Source organism: Pseudonaja textilis, chromosome 11 (assembly GCF_049901715.1).
Source record: "Pseudonaja textilis isolate UNSWEBS1 chromosome 11, rPseTex1.2, whole genome shotgun sequence".
Classification (NCBI taxonomy): Eukaryota; Metazoa; Chordata; class Lepidosauria; order Squamata; family Elapidae; genus Pseudonaja; species Pseudonaja textilis.
The window spans coordinates 8,418,028-8,434,961 of NC_142000.1; the positions used below are offsets into that span (position 1 = coordinate 8,418,028).

Consider the following 16,934-nt stretch of genomic DNA (forward strand, 5'->3'; position numbering starts at 1 on the left):
AACGGGATGTGAGCTTTTGCAGAAAGCAATTAGTTTGTCTGGTCGATTCAAGCTTTGAAAAGTTCCATTTGACTTTGTGTCGAGTTTGGTCTTGCCCTGCATTTGGCAATTAGTTCTCTGGCAGCATTCCAAGTGCGATAAGGTGGGTGTTTATAAACATCCCCCTGAAAGACTGCTTGGGAAGCCTTACAGGCTGTGAATGAACGTAATTCACAGCTGTGGAAATAAAAGGTTTTGCTGGGACTAAGACTGTGTTTTATGCTTTCTAAGGAAGCCTAGGTCATAACACCTGCCCTACTAATAAGTCTTAGACTATGTATTTATATGTCACCCAGAGTTCCTTTTCAGAGCGAGATGGGCAGCATATAAATTTAATAAATAAATAGACAAACAAACCCTATTTATGTCCTCGTGGACCTTAATCTTTTTCTCCAGAAGATATCCCTACTCTGTCTGAAGTCACGTCATCAGATACTCAGGGTATCAGTTTCCCCGGGGTTCAGCCTGATCCCCGACTCTGACATATTTTGCACCTCAACGTGGCTCTATCAATTCCCCCTGCACCCTCTCTACACCAGCAAGGGTTTGCATCTCTATTGCACATGCGAGTTTTCAAAGCTCTTCACGTACCTTTCTGCAGTAATCCTTCAAACAACCCTGTATAATAGATGAGTAATATTATCTCTGTGTTACAGACACAGTAGGGGGAGAAAAAGCTGGAGATGAGAGGAAAGAGCTTGCCTAAGGCAACTAAGTGAGTTCACAGCAGGGACAAGATTTGAATGTGGGGTCCCAGAACTCAGCCATTTAGCAAGAATACTATTCTACTTCTCTGTTGCCAGGTATTTTGCAAAAAAAAAAAAAAAACGTTATTCTTCATCAAGCTTTATTTGAATGCAACTCCTTGGCTTAAGGGCCAAGGAGTTGCATTCTGCTTTTTATTTGGGAGTAATGATAAAATCATCACCAGGATATACAACTATGTAAATTACAGTATTTTCATAGCAACCTTTAATAAGTACTAAGCAGTTCAATCACATCTCTTTACTGCGCAGAAAACGCCAGTTCTTAAAGTAGTCATCTCATTTCTCCAAACCATTAATCACTCACACTGTGACAAATATTTAGGTCAGGTCTATTTCATTTGTGCCTGTATTTTTTTACACAATACATTTTTGCAATTAGTGCCTTGTCTGAAGAATCAAATAAAGATAGGTAGATAGATAGATAGATAGGTAGATAGATAGATAGATAGATAGATAGATAGATAGATAGATAGATAGATAGATAGATAGATGATAGAAACACAGACAGATAGATGGATAGGTAAGTAACTAGGTAGGTTGGTGGTAAGTAAGTAGTTAGGTAGGAAGGTGGATGAATGGATGGATGGATATTAGAAGTATAGTATCTCAAAAAGATACTGATTCATTCCTTTGCATAACCTCTCAGCTAAAAAAAACGTAAGAGAAAGAAAGGCACAAAAGTTGGTTGCAAATGTGTATTTCCGGAACAAGGAAAGAAAATTCTTCCATCCATTTAGAAGCCATTTAAAAGCAAGAAACAAAGCTGCTAACCCATTATGACAAAATGATTTCTTCTAGGATTTGGGAGTTAGGAAACACAGAAAGAATGCTAAGAAACAGTCCTCAAGTCATTTCACTAATGTTACAAGAATTCAGTCCAAAACAAGAGTAGAGAACTCCGGTGGAGAATTTAAAGATCAGCAGGCAATGAAGAGCAGAGAAGAAATAAATACCAAGTTGAGAGTACAGAAGTGTCAAGAACAGGCAATCAGAATGCAACCCAGAAGAAGCAGGCTAAGGTTTCCTATGAACAAAAGGTTTCATAGGCCTGTCTTTAGGGATCCAGCTACTGTAGGGTTTAGAGATGAATAGAAGCACACTACCAATAAAATACCCACCAGTCCATATTTGTAGAAGATAATCCCACCAAGATGCCTTATGAAAAACAGAGTTGTTAGAAGAGATCAGCTAAGTGAAGGTTAGCTAACTTGCTTTCATGGGAGAAAACCACCAACTATACAGTGCTTGGTTGCATGGTTTATTGGTATTATTTGTGTCAAACTATGTCATCTGGGTTATAATGCAGCTTAATCCTGTGTGCCCTGATGCCTTTTCAAATGATGAAAAGCTGACAGTTTTGTACAGCTTTATATAATTACACAAATGATGTGAAGTTGATGCTTAGGCAAATAACCTAAATGAATGCAAAAGGAATGAATTACATAAATGAGAATTTGATCGTTAAATTTTAACAAACAGCCCTTTGCCCCCATGATCAAAAGGCCAGGATTAAATCAAGGTGTTGTTTTAATATTCCAGGTTGAAGCATCCCTGATGGGAGGAAATAAGCCCTATTTATGCTGCTTTGGAAAGGCATCATAGAAATTTAACAACGTTTTAAAACACAAAGAAAACGTCATTTAATAAAAAGGGAATATTGAGAGATAAAGAAACACTGCGACTGTCAGAGAAAGAACCACATTTTTCAGTGGATTATCAATCCCAGAACTGCCTCTGATTAGGATTTGGATTGGGAGGAAACTACCTGAGAATTGTAGTGGTGTGGTCTACAAAGGGAACCTGGGAAAAACATCCCAGAAGAAGTGAGTAATGTTCTTGAATGCTTCTTATAAAGCTGCTTAGAGGCAGATATCAAGAGTTATGTTTGAGTCAAGATAATATTTATTAGTGCATACATGAATTGGAGTAAGATGGAACTGGGAGAGGGAATCGAAGTAGGTAAGTAACTAATTTGCAATTGGGAAAGCTTCATTGTATTAGATGCAGGGGTGGGATGCAAATATTTTTACTACCAGTTCTTGGGCATGGCTAGGTGGGCGTGGTCATCTGACTGGGTGGGTGTTTCTTCTTCTTCTTCTTCTTCTTCTTCTTCTTCTTCTTCTTCTTCTTCTTCTTCTTCTTCTTCTTCTTCTTCTTCTTCTTCTTCCTCCTCCTCCTCCTCCTCCTCCTCCTCCTCCTCCTCCCCACGCTCCATTTTTTTGCCTCCTGGGCCTCAGGGAAGCCTCCTGGGAAAAGCAGTAAGACAGCGAGGGGGATTCCGGCACAGCTGATCATTAGAACAGCTGATCGTTGGGAGAAAAAGAAAAAAAAAACAGTTCGGCCGAATGGTAACATTTTTTACTACCGGTTCACTTGAACTGGGCCAAACCGGTAGAATACCACCACTGCTAAGATGGTGTCATAGAAGATACATCTTTGACAGAATCCTTCTTCCATTGAAAGCAAAAGTCCATACACTCAAAAATTTAGGCAATGTCACTTAAAAATGATTTCACTGGGTCAGGCCTTTTCACAGCCCTACAAAACAAAAAAAATTAACCAAAAGCCACTGCTTTCCTAAAAAGTATGCCCAAACAGTGGTTTCTTGTAAGGAAGTATGGAATTCCATCCATCTCCTTGCGAACCGATCACTTCATGATCCTTTCATTCTCTGAAACTCTGTGGCTATGCTATTTGTGAACATAAGGCAGCTTAGGGAGACCAGGAGGGCACAACATTCTTTGTCCTCTATGCAACGTTTATGATACAGGATCAGGATCATCTACAATCCCAAGAAAGGACAAGAAAATGTGATCATATTTCTAAAAAGCACTAAATCATTTATAAATAGGGGAAGGGTTATGGTTGCTGAAACCATTTTAATGTGAGATATTTCTCCTGCATGTAATGGCCTAAATCAGGCTTGTCCAACCTGCGGCCCAAGGGCCGCATGCGGCCCAGGTTACCTTATAATGCGGCCCAGTGCCCACCCCAACCTTTGTGCCAGAGCCAGTGAGGAGGAGGAGAAGAAGCAGGCGCGAGGCAGGGCGAGGCGAGCGCCAGGCCAAGCAGCAACAGAAAAAGCAGGCGCCGTCAGAGCGCCACTTCCTGCTGTTGCCACCACCGCCATCATCGCCGCTTCTGCCCTGCCGCTTCTGCCCCCGCTGCCACTTCTGCCCCTGCCGTCGCTGCCGCTCCTGCCCCCGCCGCCTCCGCTTCTGCCCCCGCCGCCACTGCCCCCGCTGCTGCTTCTGCCCCTGCCGCTGCTGCTGCTTCTGCCTTCCAGTCCTGCCTCATCCAGCCGGGCCATTTGCAGGAGGAGAGGTAGGCGCGAGGCGGGCGACCTTTCTCCCCCACCCGCAAAATTTGGCCGGAAAATAAACCATGATAAAAAAACTGTGATAAAAAATAAATAATTTTTAATAAATAATTAATAATAAAAACATCTCACTAACTTCATTTCCAAATAAATTTAATATGTTAACTATGTTTTCTATGGTTTTTTTGGATGATCAGGTATTGTTACTGTTATTTTATTTTATGTGCGGCCCAAACCAAATTTTCATCTTCTAATGTGGTGGCGACGGCTTGGATGTTGACCTCGGCATTGGTGGGGCACTTTGTATCGGGGTCAACGCAGGCAGCGCCATATCCAGGTGTGCAACAAGAGTATTTCCTAACGGCAAGCCCCCCCCCCCACAATTCCCCCCCATTTCGCATGTTTTAATATAGGCCTTAATTTGGGGGGAGGGGCCTAATTTCATTTCATGCCTATAAAACATGCTGGGACTTCCTATTGGGGGAGGCCGTATTGTTGGAGAAACAGGGTATGTATGTATACACACACAGACACACACACACAGAGACACACACTACTGAATTGTAACAAGTTCTTACCTAAAAATTCAAAATGCCCACAATTAATCACATGATAATGCCATAATTTATACTGGACCAGGAGACTAGATACATTTCTAAGATAGAGGCATAAGGATGGATGTGAGTAATGTGCCCAATGATAGAGAATTTTGGAGCTTAAGCAGGTATCGGATGGAACAGAAATAATTCTTTAAAAGTTACAAATTCCAGGTAAGTGGGAATTTGTGCCTCAGTTATATTAACTGCTGCTTCATATCTGAATCTAGTATTACATTCTGAGGACCAAACCCTTGTGAAATTCAGATATTTGATTTTTACAGCCCGTTGGATCAAATCTCTGAACCAAGTCAACTTTCCAAATCAGATTGATTGTTCAGATGGAACTGTCAAATTGAACGTCTCCAAATTGTTTAGCAGCTCAGAACACAACCCCTAGGGTTTTTATTTATTTATTTTTTTGAGAGGGGAAATACATTTCAGAACCAAGCCAAACTTTGGGTATTTAGAAGGAGAGCCAACTCATGTACAACTGCTAAAAGGGTGTATGATGACTCACAGAGGCCAAGGGGCATGGCTGGGTGGGCACAGCCATCTGATTGGAGCCAGGTGGGTGTGGCTGGGTCAGCATGGCCAGGTCAGCGTGGAGAACTAGGTGTAAATTGGTCACACATCCAGTTGGCTGTGTGGAGCAGGCCACGCCCACCCAGCAACCCCAAGTCATCTCGGCCGAGTGGGGTGCACCTAGTTCTCCGCGCTGACCTGGCTAGGCCGACTCAGCCATGCCCACCTGTCTGCAATCAGATGTCCACACCCAGCCATCCATAGCCACCTGGCCCTGTGAGTCTTCCCATTCCACCACTGAAAGGGTAAAAGTTGAAGCTGTATCGAAGGTTACTTATATTTAATGAAGCACTGCAGACTTGCTGTGTGGCCTCCTGGAATCAGTGGCCAGCAGATATTTAGCGACCTTCCTCTCATTAGTGACCTTCCTCTCATAGCACAGAACACTGTGCTATTTAAAAAAAAAAACCTCAGTCTGTTTTGGGATGATTTTATGGCACTCCGTTTTAATAATGGTTTAACTGCTGCTGCTATTTTAATGCTGCTTAGTGCTGTGGTTTGCTGTTTTATAGCTTGTGCTCTTCTACTGTTATTTAATCAAAAGCTTTCTAAATAGCTCTGGAAAGGTAAGCATCCTAAAATGGAGAACACCATTCATTTAATGCTTGGATTTGCCCGGCGTGTTGAAAAACCGGTTCTAAACATGGGAAAGGGACAAGGGAAAGAGGGGTGAGTCTTAGAAGCATCTGAAAGGATGACGGTACCCAGTTTCCCTTTATAAAAATAAAGGTTCCCCTTGCACATACATGCTGGTCATTTCCAGCTCTAGGGAGTGGTGCTCATCTCCGTTACAAAGCCAAAGAGCCAGTGCTGTCTGAAGACGTCTCCGTGGTCATGTGGCCAGCATGACTAAACACTGAAGGCGCACAGAACATTGTTATCTTCCCTCCAAAGTGGTCCTTATTTTTCTACATGCATTTTCACATGCTTTTAAACTGCTAGGTTGGCAGAAACTGGGCAAGTAATGGGAGCTCACTCCATTACACGGTGCTAGGGATTCGAACGACCAAACTTCCAACCTTTCTGATCGACAAGCTCAGCGTCCCTTGATAACTCACCAAAATAAAGGCTCTGTTTCTGAAGGCTGTGGAAGAGATGCTGGTAAGGTATGTTTTGGGCAGGGTTGGTTTTTTTTTTTTTTTTGCATTTTTTTCTTAAAGAATGTTGTATTTCTTCCATAGTGGAAATCTAGAGTTATTTTTTTTCCCCAAGAAACTGGGAATGGATACCTGTCAGAACGGACATCAATCAAAGATGTAACTAAACTGAAACATTTCATATTTCCCCAACAATTTATGTTCAGCTTGATTTATGAACTGGCTTAATTCATTGGGGGGGGGGGGGAATGCGCTGAGCCTAATTATCAGCATTTGCAGCCTGCTTTGGTTTTATAGATCAAATAAAAGCACAGAGGCTTACAGCAATGGGAGATTCTGTGCGCATGGCATGTGATGCACAGTGTTGACGCTATGAAATATGTCTCCTTCTTTGACACTCCTGTAATAGTGATGCTCTTCAGTTTCCTTGTATCCACAGGGTTTATGGTCCATAAAGTTTAATAACAAATTTAACAGCTGAACAGTGAACATGCCGTGGTAAGAGGTGGTTTGTCATATATAAAAACAGGACCTGGGGAGCAGCAGAGACCAGCCTGTTTTCATCCTTGTTCATAGAAAGATAGCCTGAGAAAAGGTCACACTTAAGACCAGTGAACAATTTCAAACTATTAAACAAGCAGAGAGCAGGGACACCTTTGTGTTAAACCACTGGATCTTTGACCAGGCATGGTGAGGAAGGACAAAATTTTAGCTAGTAGTGCTGGCAGAAGGCAAAGGCCACTGCAGATTCTGAGCAGAGGAACTAGTATTTTAGGAAGGGAAGGAAAGGAAAACTTGGGTTCTTATCTCAAAGTTTCGGCCATTTTCCCACCCTGCCTGGTTGGCTGTTTTTTGTTTTGTTTTGTTTATTTAGAGTCTAGAAAAATCATTATTTCTGCAAACTGGAATGCCTCTTACACCTGTATAGAATGTCTGCTTATACCTGTACCTGAGCTTTCTGTGTATCCAGCTTCATTTAACACGACAAACTTATAACTACAGAGTAATTTTAGAGGCATTTCTAAATAAAATAAAATAAAAACAACATTGGAAATAAAGGGTGGAATTATTGCAGAGGAAGATTTTGGCCAGCTGACCAACTGAAGTTATAAGTCTACTCTATATGGGGATATAGTGACTGAGAAATTAAAGGGAAAACTATGGAAGGTTTTACAATAAGAATGAAAAGCTTGTACAGGAGATGAGCATAGTCAGAGAAGAACCTAAAAAGGCCATAATGTCAGCGTTCCAACTAACAAACTCCAACTAACAACTCCAACTAACTAACTCCAACTCCTACTAGTTGGATAATTTTGGATGGTTGTGAACATATGAAGTTAGGATAAGATAAGACTAAATATACACTGTTCTGTCTTTGGCCTGGAAGACCTTTCAATATTAATATGATTTTTCCTTGTCTTCTGAATCTAAAAACAACCATTATCATATTATTCCCAAGGAAGCCCAAGTTCAGTTTAATTTATAATGCAGTCCTGAATGTATGAATCTGAAGATAAAGGTCGGACACATGTAGGGTTACCAGATATCTGAACAGACAAAGGAGGTCATGGACAATTGGAAAGGAGGACAAATTGGAACTGGGGGATAAGAAGGAGGACGCAGTACATGTTTAATTTTCATGGCATCTGTAACAAAAATTACAGCAGAAAAGCAGCAGGAAAAAAAAACATATAAGTGTATGTAATTACCTTTTCCAACTTCAGAAAGACTGTAGCATTTTCACAACAAACTTATTGTAAAGAACATACTCTAGTGATCATCTAGAATCAATGAAGATGTTTTTGCAAATTTCACTGTAAAAAGATATGATGAGTCACGTGATGTACAGTGATCATAGTTTTGAAGGAGGTGGACTGAAGCTGATTGCTGAAATAAGGAAATGTAAATGATATAAATGTAAGCTGTCAAGTCTGTCAACGGGGGAGGAAAAGAAAGAGGTAATTAATGTGCAAGGTCACAGTACCCGAAAGTTTGAATGACAACTGTTGTGAAAACAGTCCAGAAACAATAGCAAAATAAGATACTCAAAAGGCTGGACAATATTTTATGTTAAGCCTATGCTTGCTGGATGGAGGACAAGTGGACAAAACTGGAAGAAAAACAGAGGTGTCTTCCTGTGACTGCATATCTGGTAACCCTAGACAGACGTGGTTTGCTGAAATAACTGAAAAGGTCACCTTACATAAGAGAAAAGTAAAGTCCTACACTTAGGCAAGAAAAACCAAAACTACACATATAGATTGGGTGAAACCAGGCTCAATAGCAGTAACTGTGAGAGGGATCTTGGAGTCTAAGTGGACAACCAGCTAAATATGAGCCAGCCATGTACAGTGGCAGCCAAAAAAATCTAATGCAACCCTAAGTTATATTAACAGAGGGATACAATCAAGATCAAGGGAGGGACTAATATCACTCTATAAAAGCCACATGTTAGTAAGGCCACACCTAGAGTACTGCATCCAGTTTTGGTCACCACATTATAAAAAAGATATTTGAGATGCTAGAAAAAGTACAGAGAAGAGCAACCAGGATGATTAGGGGACTGGAGACTAAGGCATATGATGAATGGTTACAGGAACTGGGCTTGGCTAGTCTAGTGAAAGAAGGACAAGGGGAGACAGGAGAGCATCTTCCAATATTTGAGGGGCTGCCACAGAGAGGAGGAAGAGGTCCAGCTATTCTCCAAAGTATCTGAAGGCCAAACAAGGAATAATGGATGGAAACCGAACAAGGAGATTTAACCTGGAAATAAGGAGAAACTTTCTGACAGTGAGAACAATCAACCCATGGAACAGCTTTTGCCTTTGGAAGTTGTGGGAGCACCATCACTTGAGACTTTCAAGAAGAGACTGGACTGCCATTTGTCATAAACGATGTAGGGTTTTCCACTTGGGCAGTTGGACTAGATGACCTATAAGGTCCCTTCCAACTCTGACTATCTGTATCTGTAAGATACGGATCTTCTTTGCTAATGACCTAAGGGGAGCCCAGAAACTTCTCCTTTCCCTACTGTCCAGGAGATCTTCTATGAGCTGGTATGACGGTATCACATACGTAGAAGTATCTCCATTTCCATTAGCAATGGGAAAATAGTACAGGTAGTCCTCAAGTTATGAGCAAAATTGAGCCCAAAATCTATGTTGCTAGGTGAGAAATTTATTAAGTGACTTTTGGACATTTTAAAACTTTTCTTGCCCCATTTGTTAAGTGAGTCGCTGCAGTTGTTAAATTAGTAACACGGTTGTTAAGTGAATCTTAGCTTCCCCATTGAGTTTGCTTGTCAGAAAGTGATCACATGACCCTGGGACACTGCAACTGTCATAAATGTGAGTCAGTTGTCAAGCATCTGAATGTAAATCACAAGACCAATGGGATGCCGAAATGGTCATAAAGGTGGAAAATGATCATAAGTCACTTTTTTCAGTGCTGTGGTAACTTTAAACGGTCACTAAGCGAGCTGTTGTAAGTCAAGGACTGTGTGATGATCCGGGGCATGGCACAACACAGTCAGATAATCAATAACAGTCCCTTTAATAGCTCCAACTTTGCCCCCAATGTCCAGGTTATCTTCTGGCTAGAGAAAAACTCTCCCAGGAACAGCCTTTAACTGCAAGAATCAAGTCCAAAACATGGTCAACAAAAACTGTAACTTTAAGTCAAATCAAGCCAAACTGGGGTAATTAGTTTGGCAGGGCAGGAGCAAGAACTCCAGACATAAAGGCATGGCAGAACTCACACTGTTGAGAAGAAGCCAGGAATAAAGATAAGCAACAACAACACAGGATAAAGTCACATTTGCTTCCAGCAGCTGCTGCAGTCAAAATTTAATTCCCAGGTGTGGCTAATGAAGGAAATCAGGGCCCTTTTCTCCCCTGTAAGCCACACAACCCACGTTGCTCTCCTTTCCATTACTCCCTGCCTGCCCTAAACTGAAGAGTGGGTAGACCTGGGTCCTCCTCTGATCTCTTTCTCCCTTGTTCTATCTCTCCCTTGTTCTATCTCTCCCCTGCTCTGCCCAGCCGGAATTTGCCCTTCCCCAGTCTCCTCCACAGCCAATGGAGCCACACTCTCCCTCCCCTCCCCTCCCTATCGTCTTCCTCCTTGGATTCAGAGTCTGACAGGGGCATGGCAGACTGCCTGCCATTTTGTAAATCAGAAGAAAGAAACTTGACGATGTAAAGGTTAAGTAATAGGAGTGTAAGTTACACATTCCAAAATTAGATGGTGTTCATTTTCTAGAACATTCGAGAAGCAAGAGTGGTTCCAGAAAGTATGATCTTTGACCTTTCTAAAGGGAGAAAAAGAGACACTGTTTTTACACTCTTGCTGAAAAAAAGAAATACTGTACAAATGTCATCCTTTTCTATTGTTAATGAAAGCCGACAAATCTCTCATGTGAATACTGTTAAATATGTCAGTTTCAACTATTCCTCTCTCAAAATGCCCTCAAAAAAGATCAGCTAAGTGGAGAAATATAAAAGAAATAAAATGCACAACCACAAAACTGGCTAGGGATTATAGGAAAAATACAACAGATTAAAAGATTTATTTTCTAATCCCCTTCTTGTAAATAAACATAAAGATTATAAAAAAAGACTGAGTTGCTTTAACATTTCCCCACTAGCAGTTTTTCAATGAATTCAACACATCACGTAATATCGGAGTAAATCTGTCTAAAAATGTTTTACAATTAAGTGCAAGATACTTCCACATGAACCAGTAAATTGAAACTTCTTCTCAGAGGAGCGACATAAAAGTCATTTTTATGGTTTTATTGTAATTTTAATAGGCAATTTCACAGGTAAACAGAAGTGTTTGAACTCCATTCAATACTATGCAGCAGATTATGCTGCATTTCTAATGGCATCAACGCGCACATCTACATGAGATGAAGAGGAATTACAAATGGGTCATTCTGTAATATAAATGGCAGTGTTTTATGAACGCATAACCACCCAGCTGACAAAGAAACGGAAGATTTATAGAACAGGAGGGTATTAATCTAGCATCTTAGGAAGTGTGAAGAAGGAAAGGGGGGAATTCTATAGCCTTCAGGCATTTAGACAGCAGTTTGACCTGGTTCATCTGGTTTTAGGCGTTCTGAGAATATGTTCCAGCTGATGATCTTCAACCTGCATTTTGAAGAACTAGTTCAGCTACAGGGACAGGACCCTAGATAGGTTGAGAGTTGGTATGCCTAAATGTAAAACCAACAGTCTCAAGTACAGACCTCTGCCATCTGCTGCTATGTTGGCTAGTACCAGAAACATATACCAATAATGAGTTATTTTTTGGTCAACTACTAAGACAAAAAGGTAGTTTAAAGCTTGATCTAGACATGGAAGAGGGAGGAGGAGGAGGAACAGGAAGGGGAAGGGAGGTAGGGAGGGAGGGACAGAGGGAAGAAAGGAGAGAGGAGGAGAAGAAAAATAGACTATGTGTTAAATTAGCTTATAATTTCAGTTAGAGTCATACTCTGTTACCCAGGGTTCCTAATACGTATCTCTAATTTAAGACAGGATAGCAGTTCTTAGTATTTTTTTTTTAAAAAATGATTTTATATATTCCATACTTCATAGGCAATTAGACATGTTCCAAAACTATAATCTCCATGGCATTTTAGATTTCTAGTTTACTGTTTGGATTTTAATCTTATGCTTCTTTTCTTTTCTTCTCCATTGTTTTCTATTTGTATTTTTTAAAAAGTGTCATCTCTCCCGCTCTTAATGCCTGGGAGTGGAAATAAGTTGAGAATGGGCCTGATTCCTGGGTATAAATCAGTGTTTTTTTCAAACATGACAACTTTAAGATGCCTGGTCTTTAACTCCCAGAATTCCCCCACTCAACATAAGATTGTCAAGTTTGAAAAACACTGATGTAAATGATTCTACCAAATCACTTCAGTGCTCCCAGGGACTCCCAGCCACTGAAGCAAAGTTAAATAGCATCCCGCTTCCAGTTACCATTATGCCATCATACCTACGGGGAAGAGATTGAGGAAGGAAAGAACGGGAGAGCAGACTTAAAACAACCAAGACACATAAAGTAAGTCTGTCAGCAAGAAATTACACAGGAAGAAATATTTCAAATAATCCCAAAAGAGTTGAACCTCAAGTGTAGAGTTCTAAAATTATAAAAGAAAAATAATAATGCTATAAAATGCTGGAACCACCAGTGTATAATAGTTTGTCTTTTACTTGGAAGACTTGTTTACAGTATTATATTTTCTCTTTGTCTTTTGCATCTAGAAGTCAACTTTATTGTATCAAGAAAACCCCAAATCAATTTAAATTACAGGCATATTTACTTACGTTGCAACAAGGAAGAATTGTATACACATGCACAATACCCACACATAGAGTACACTGTGCATGGAACGACAGTTCAAAAACAATTCTGCCTTAAATCACAGCTATTTAGAGATATCATTTACATATAAACTTATTTTGATGATACTGCATGCCATGTGGCAGGATCTCATCAGAAAACTAAGTGCCATTTGGAAGACAGGGAAGAAGTATCTGCAAAAAAAAAAAATCAAGCTGTGTTTTGTATTAGAATAGAAAATGTTTGTGTTACTCTGGGAATACAGTTGGTAAAGAAAATAAGAAAGAACAGTTTTTTATTGTAATAGGGTTCCTGACTGCTTAAATCCTATTCCAACAACTTAACCATGATAGGGGAATTGGACCTCAGAGCATTTAAGTAGGACGGAGAAGATGAAAAGAAAGAAATGTACAGGCCTGAATAAAATTCATATTCATTCCCTCTGCATGAGAATTTTGCCAAGTTTTTGGAGTTATTCCAAAATAGACAATAGTGTTTTGCAAGCTAAGCACGCCTCACTGGAACAGATCCTGATCTTGGGAAAAACCATCGTGCCTCCCGTCCCTGTCCTATTGTCCCCATTTAATTGTCCATATTTTCTGAATTCTTACTCATGTTTATACTTATACCGATTATTTTGTGAGCGACTGACAAATAAAATAAAATAAATAAATTAAATAAATAAATAAAAGGAGAAGGTGACGGCAGAGGATGAGATGGTTAGATAGTGTCATTGACACAATGAATGTGAATTGGAGCACAATCTGGGAGACAGTGGAGGATGGGGTGGGGACTGGTGTGCTGTGGTCCATGAGTCGAACACAAATTAGCGACTGAACAGCAACAAAAATCTAACCAGTCACATGACATTTTGAAATAACTTCTGGCTCTTCAATGGTTTTTCAGCTCTTGCAGTTTCCCTTCCTGAATGCTGTTGTAAGTCTTTCCATTGCAAGAGACTTTATGGTTCATACGGGAGAGGTAAAGTTGCTTGCTCTTTGTCTTTGAGGTTATCAATTAGACTCATTCATTCATTCATTCATTCATTCATGAATGATGCTTTCTAAAATGCTAGTTATAGAATGCCATGTTTTTTAGTTCGATCAACCATGAACAGATAATCCAAACGTCACACAAGTGTAAAAAAGCTACTGAGGAAAAATAGGAAAAACAGAAGTCAAAAAAAAATTCATCAAAACTATGCATCCAACATTTGCCAGTTGTTCATGATATTTAGTTTTATTATATAAATACAGGGCCATCTATACAGTAGATTGTTACGGTTACTGTCATAAGAGTTTAAAGTTGCACACTTTAGAAAATAGAATAGAATAACAGAGTTGGAAGGGACCTTGGAGGTCTTCTAGTCCAACCCTCTGCCTAGGCAGAAAGCCCTACACCATTTCAGACAAAGGGTTGTGTAAACTCTTCTTAAAAACTTCCAGTGTTGGAGCATTTACAACTTCTGGAGGGAAGTCATTCCAATGATTAATTGTTCTAACTGTCAGGAAATTTCTCCTTAGTTCTAAAAAGAAAAATAAGTCAATTGTTGTAAACATTAAAAAAAGAAAAAAAATATCTTTTGAGCAATGGACAAGATTCAACTCCCACTTGAAATGTATACTGATCCTATTTGTAATTAATTAAATAAATAAATCTTTCTACAACATATTTTCCAATATCCTTCATTTTCTCATCTTGGATAATGAAATGAAATGAAACCAACTGCACATTGAACAAACATGGCTTGGATCCCACCTGAAGCTTGAACGTATTTGTTTATTGTGGTCACAGCTCCCTGGACTCCAGGATACATTTGGGTCAAATTCAATATAACTTGTTTCTCAATCACAGGAGTTTGAAAAGGAAACCACACTAATAAAGGTTACTCCTATAACTGATCTCAAAATGCAACAGCAGACTTATACTTTGGAATGTGATGGAAATTGATTTCCCAGAAATATATGGCTTCTTGCCAACTAAAACAAATTATCCAGTTCAATTATTTAGGCTGGCAAGGCATTGGTAATTAATATTACCTTCTGAAGATAAAATGTCTGAAATTTTTACAGTAGACTTTCTGGCAAATAACCTATCTATTACATGTTAGTAGCTGTTGGGGATAAGCAATCAGGAACCAGGATTGTTCAAATGAGTTTATTCCATGATAGCTCTCTACAAGAATCTGAACTACTAACAGTCAAGGCAAATCGGTAGTAGAAAAGAGTCAACGGAATTCAAGAGGGATAATGTGATGACCCAGAGTGGGATACAAAACAAACACAGTCACAGAAAACAGGTGAAGCCCCTTTTAATCCTTCACTTTGCTTCCAAGCTCCGAATATTCTTGACGGAAGCCAAAAAACTCCCACACAAACAGTTACAAGAAGCTGGAAAAAAGCAACACTAACCAGGCAAGACAAGGGCTGGAAGACATCCACAGATAACACACACTGGGAAGGATGCCAAACTCAGAGAGGAATCATAAACTAGAGATATTTCCATGCTTTGTTTCCAGTATTCACCCGTACGCAGGTCCGTCCTCTTATTCAGTTGTCATGGCTGCAGCCCATGAAGCGGATCAAGGCCCTTTCCTCCCAAGTATACCATGTCTCTCCCTTATCCTCTCCTCCCTGCGTGCCCTAGGATGAAGAGGGAATGGGCCTGGGTCCTCCTCTGACTGCTCAGCCAGCCTCCTCCACAACCTCCGGAGCCGCATCTCCACTCCCTGTCGGCTGCTCTCCTCTCCCTCAGAGTCAATCTCCACCAGGAGCATGACAGCTGAACTTAGATCTCTTGTGGGCACAAAGGGACTCAAAACTGATGATGCGCTTGATCCTTCCCTTGGGCTCAGCCTGTCATCTCCTACAGTAGTATATATTACAGTCATAACTGCATCATGACTCTGAGGGATGTGTGTATGTTTGATTTTAAACTCAAAAACTGGAAAGACCATCACAAATGCGGGACTTAAACTCTTCCCCATTGCTACCCCTCCCCTCCTTTTTGTGCCATGCCATTCAACAATAAGCCAGACTGGAAAGTCTCTTAATTCTATCTCTCATTTGTAAGAAAATTTGAAACTTTTTAACTGGGAAGCAAAGAAAGCATGTTTTTTTTTTTTTAAGAAAGGCATCTATTATTAAATTTAAAAAAACCTCTGGCTGTTCTTTCTTTCTTTCTTTCTTTCCTTCCTTCCTTCCTTCTTTCCTTCCTTTCTCTTTCTTTCTTTCTCTTTCTTTTCTTCTATCTATCTATCTATCTATCTATCTATCTATCTATCTATCTATCTATCTATCTATCTATCTGATTTAGCTAAGTTCCAGTGATTACCACTGAGATTTTCATCTACTATCTCACAAATGAAGAAAATAAAATAAAATGCCATCATGACTGCTGCATACAAATGCCTCCAACAGGAATGATTTCAATGTAGTTTCATTTGTTCTAGATGAAAAATGACATTTATCAAACATGCAATTTGATGGATAATATATTTATGGAATAAATAAAATATTAACTAGCAAGGAAATCCATTCTGATTATGCTACTTGATGTTCCAGTACATGTTACAAGTAATCAGAAATCCTCAAAGGAACTTTCCACTTGTTTTTTTTTAAATATTGTTAAGTAAAAGTGTTAAATATGCCATCCCAACCCTAGCACGGATGTTGAGGATTTACATAGATGCTTGTGCAGGTGAACAACAGAACAGGTCAGAAGGAAACAACGACCTGCATTGCGTGAGACCAAAGTGAGAGGAAGCTTGACTCTCATACTCAGCTGATGCATCATTTGGGGCCACAGATGTTCTCACTGGGGAAAGACCCTTCTAACTGAAAGTGCTTGCAGAAGCAGTCTTGGAAACAGAAGTCACAGGCAGTGGTTTTCTGTCTTGTTGTCTTTCCGATGGGAAACTTCAGCACAGTCATGTGCATCATACCTTGGACAGCATACCTGTCCAAACCAAGCATGCCTTCTTTCTTCTTTCAGGAAAGCCAAACCTGTCACCTAGGGTTGTGTGCCTGAATTGCATTCAGGGTTGTTTTAGTAGGATGGGTACAGAACAGGTTGTGCCACTGTCTTCTTTTGCAACGTTCATCCTTCTGTCTTCTTCTGCATTCATCCACTCCATTCAACGTTCATCCACTGTCTTCTTTTGCAACGTTCATCCTTCTCTTTT

The 16,934-nt window shown here is 40.1% G+C and overlaps 1 protein-coding gene across 4 annotated transcripts in view; it reads right to left on the reverse strand.

Moving 5' to 3' along the window:
- The window catches only part of WWOX (WW domain containing oxidoreductase), a 546,547-nt gene that overhangs the window by 180,931 nt on the left and 348,682 nt on the right, over positions 1-16,934 (reverse strand). The window contains exon 9 of one of the 4 annotated variants that reach the window (XM_087940563.1): positions 12,710-12,945. The exons of 2 other annotated variants lie outside the window; for them this stretch is intronic. In XM_087940563.1, the coding sequence (XP_087796689.1) occupies positions 12,913-12,945 (33 nt within the window). In that variant the 3' untranslated portion in view covers positions 12,710-12,912. Of the gene's footprint in view, positions 1-12,709; positions 12,946-13,826; positions 14,277-16,934 lie in introns of those variants that run through there. One more of the 4 variants, XM_087940564.1, reaches the window with a different exon arrangement.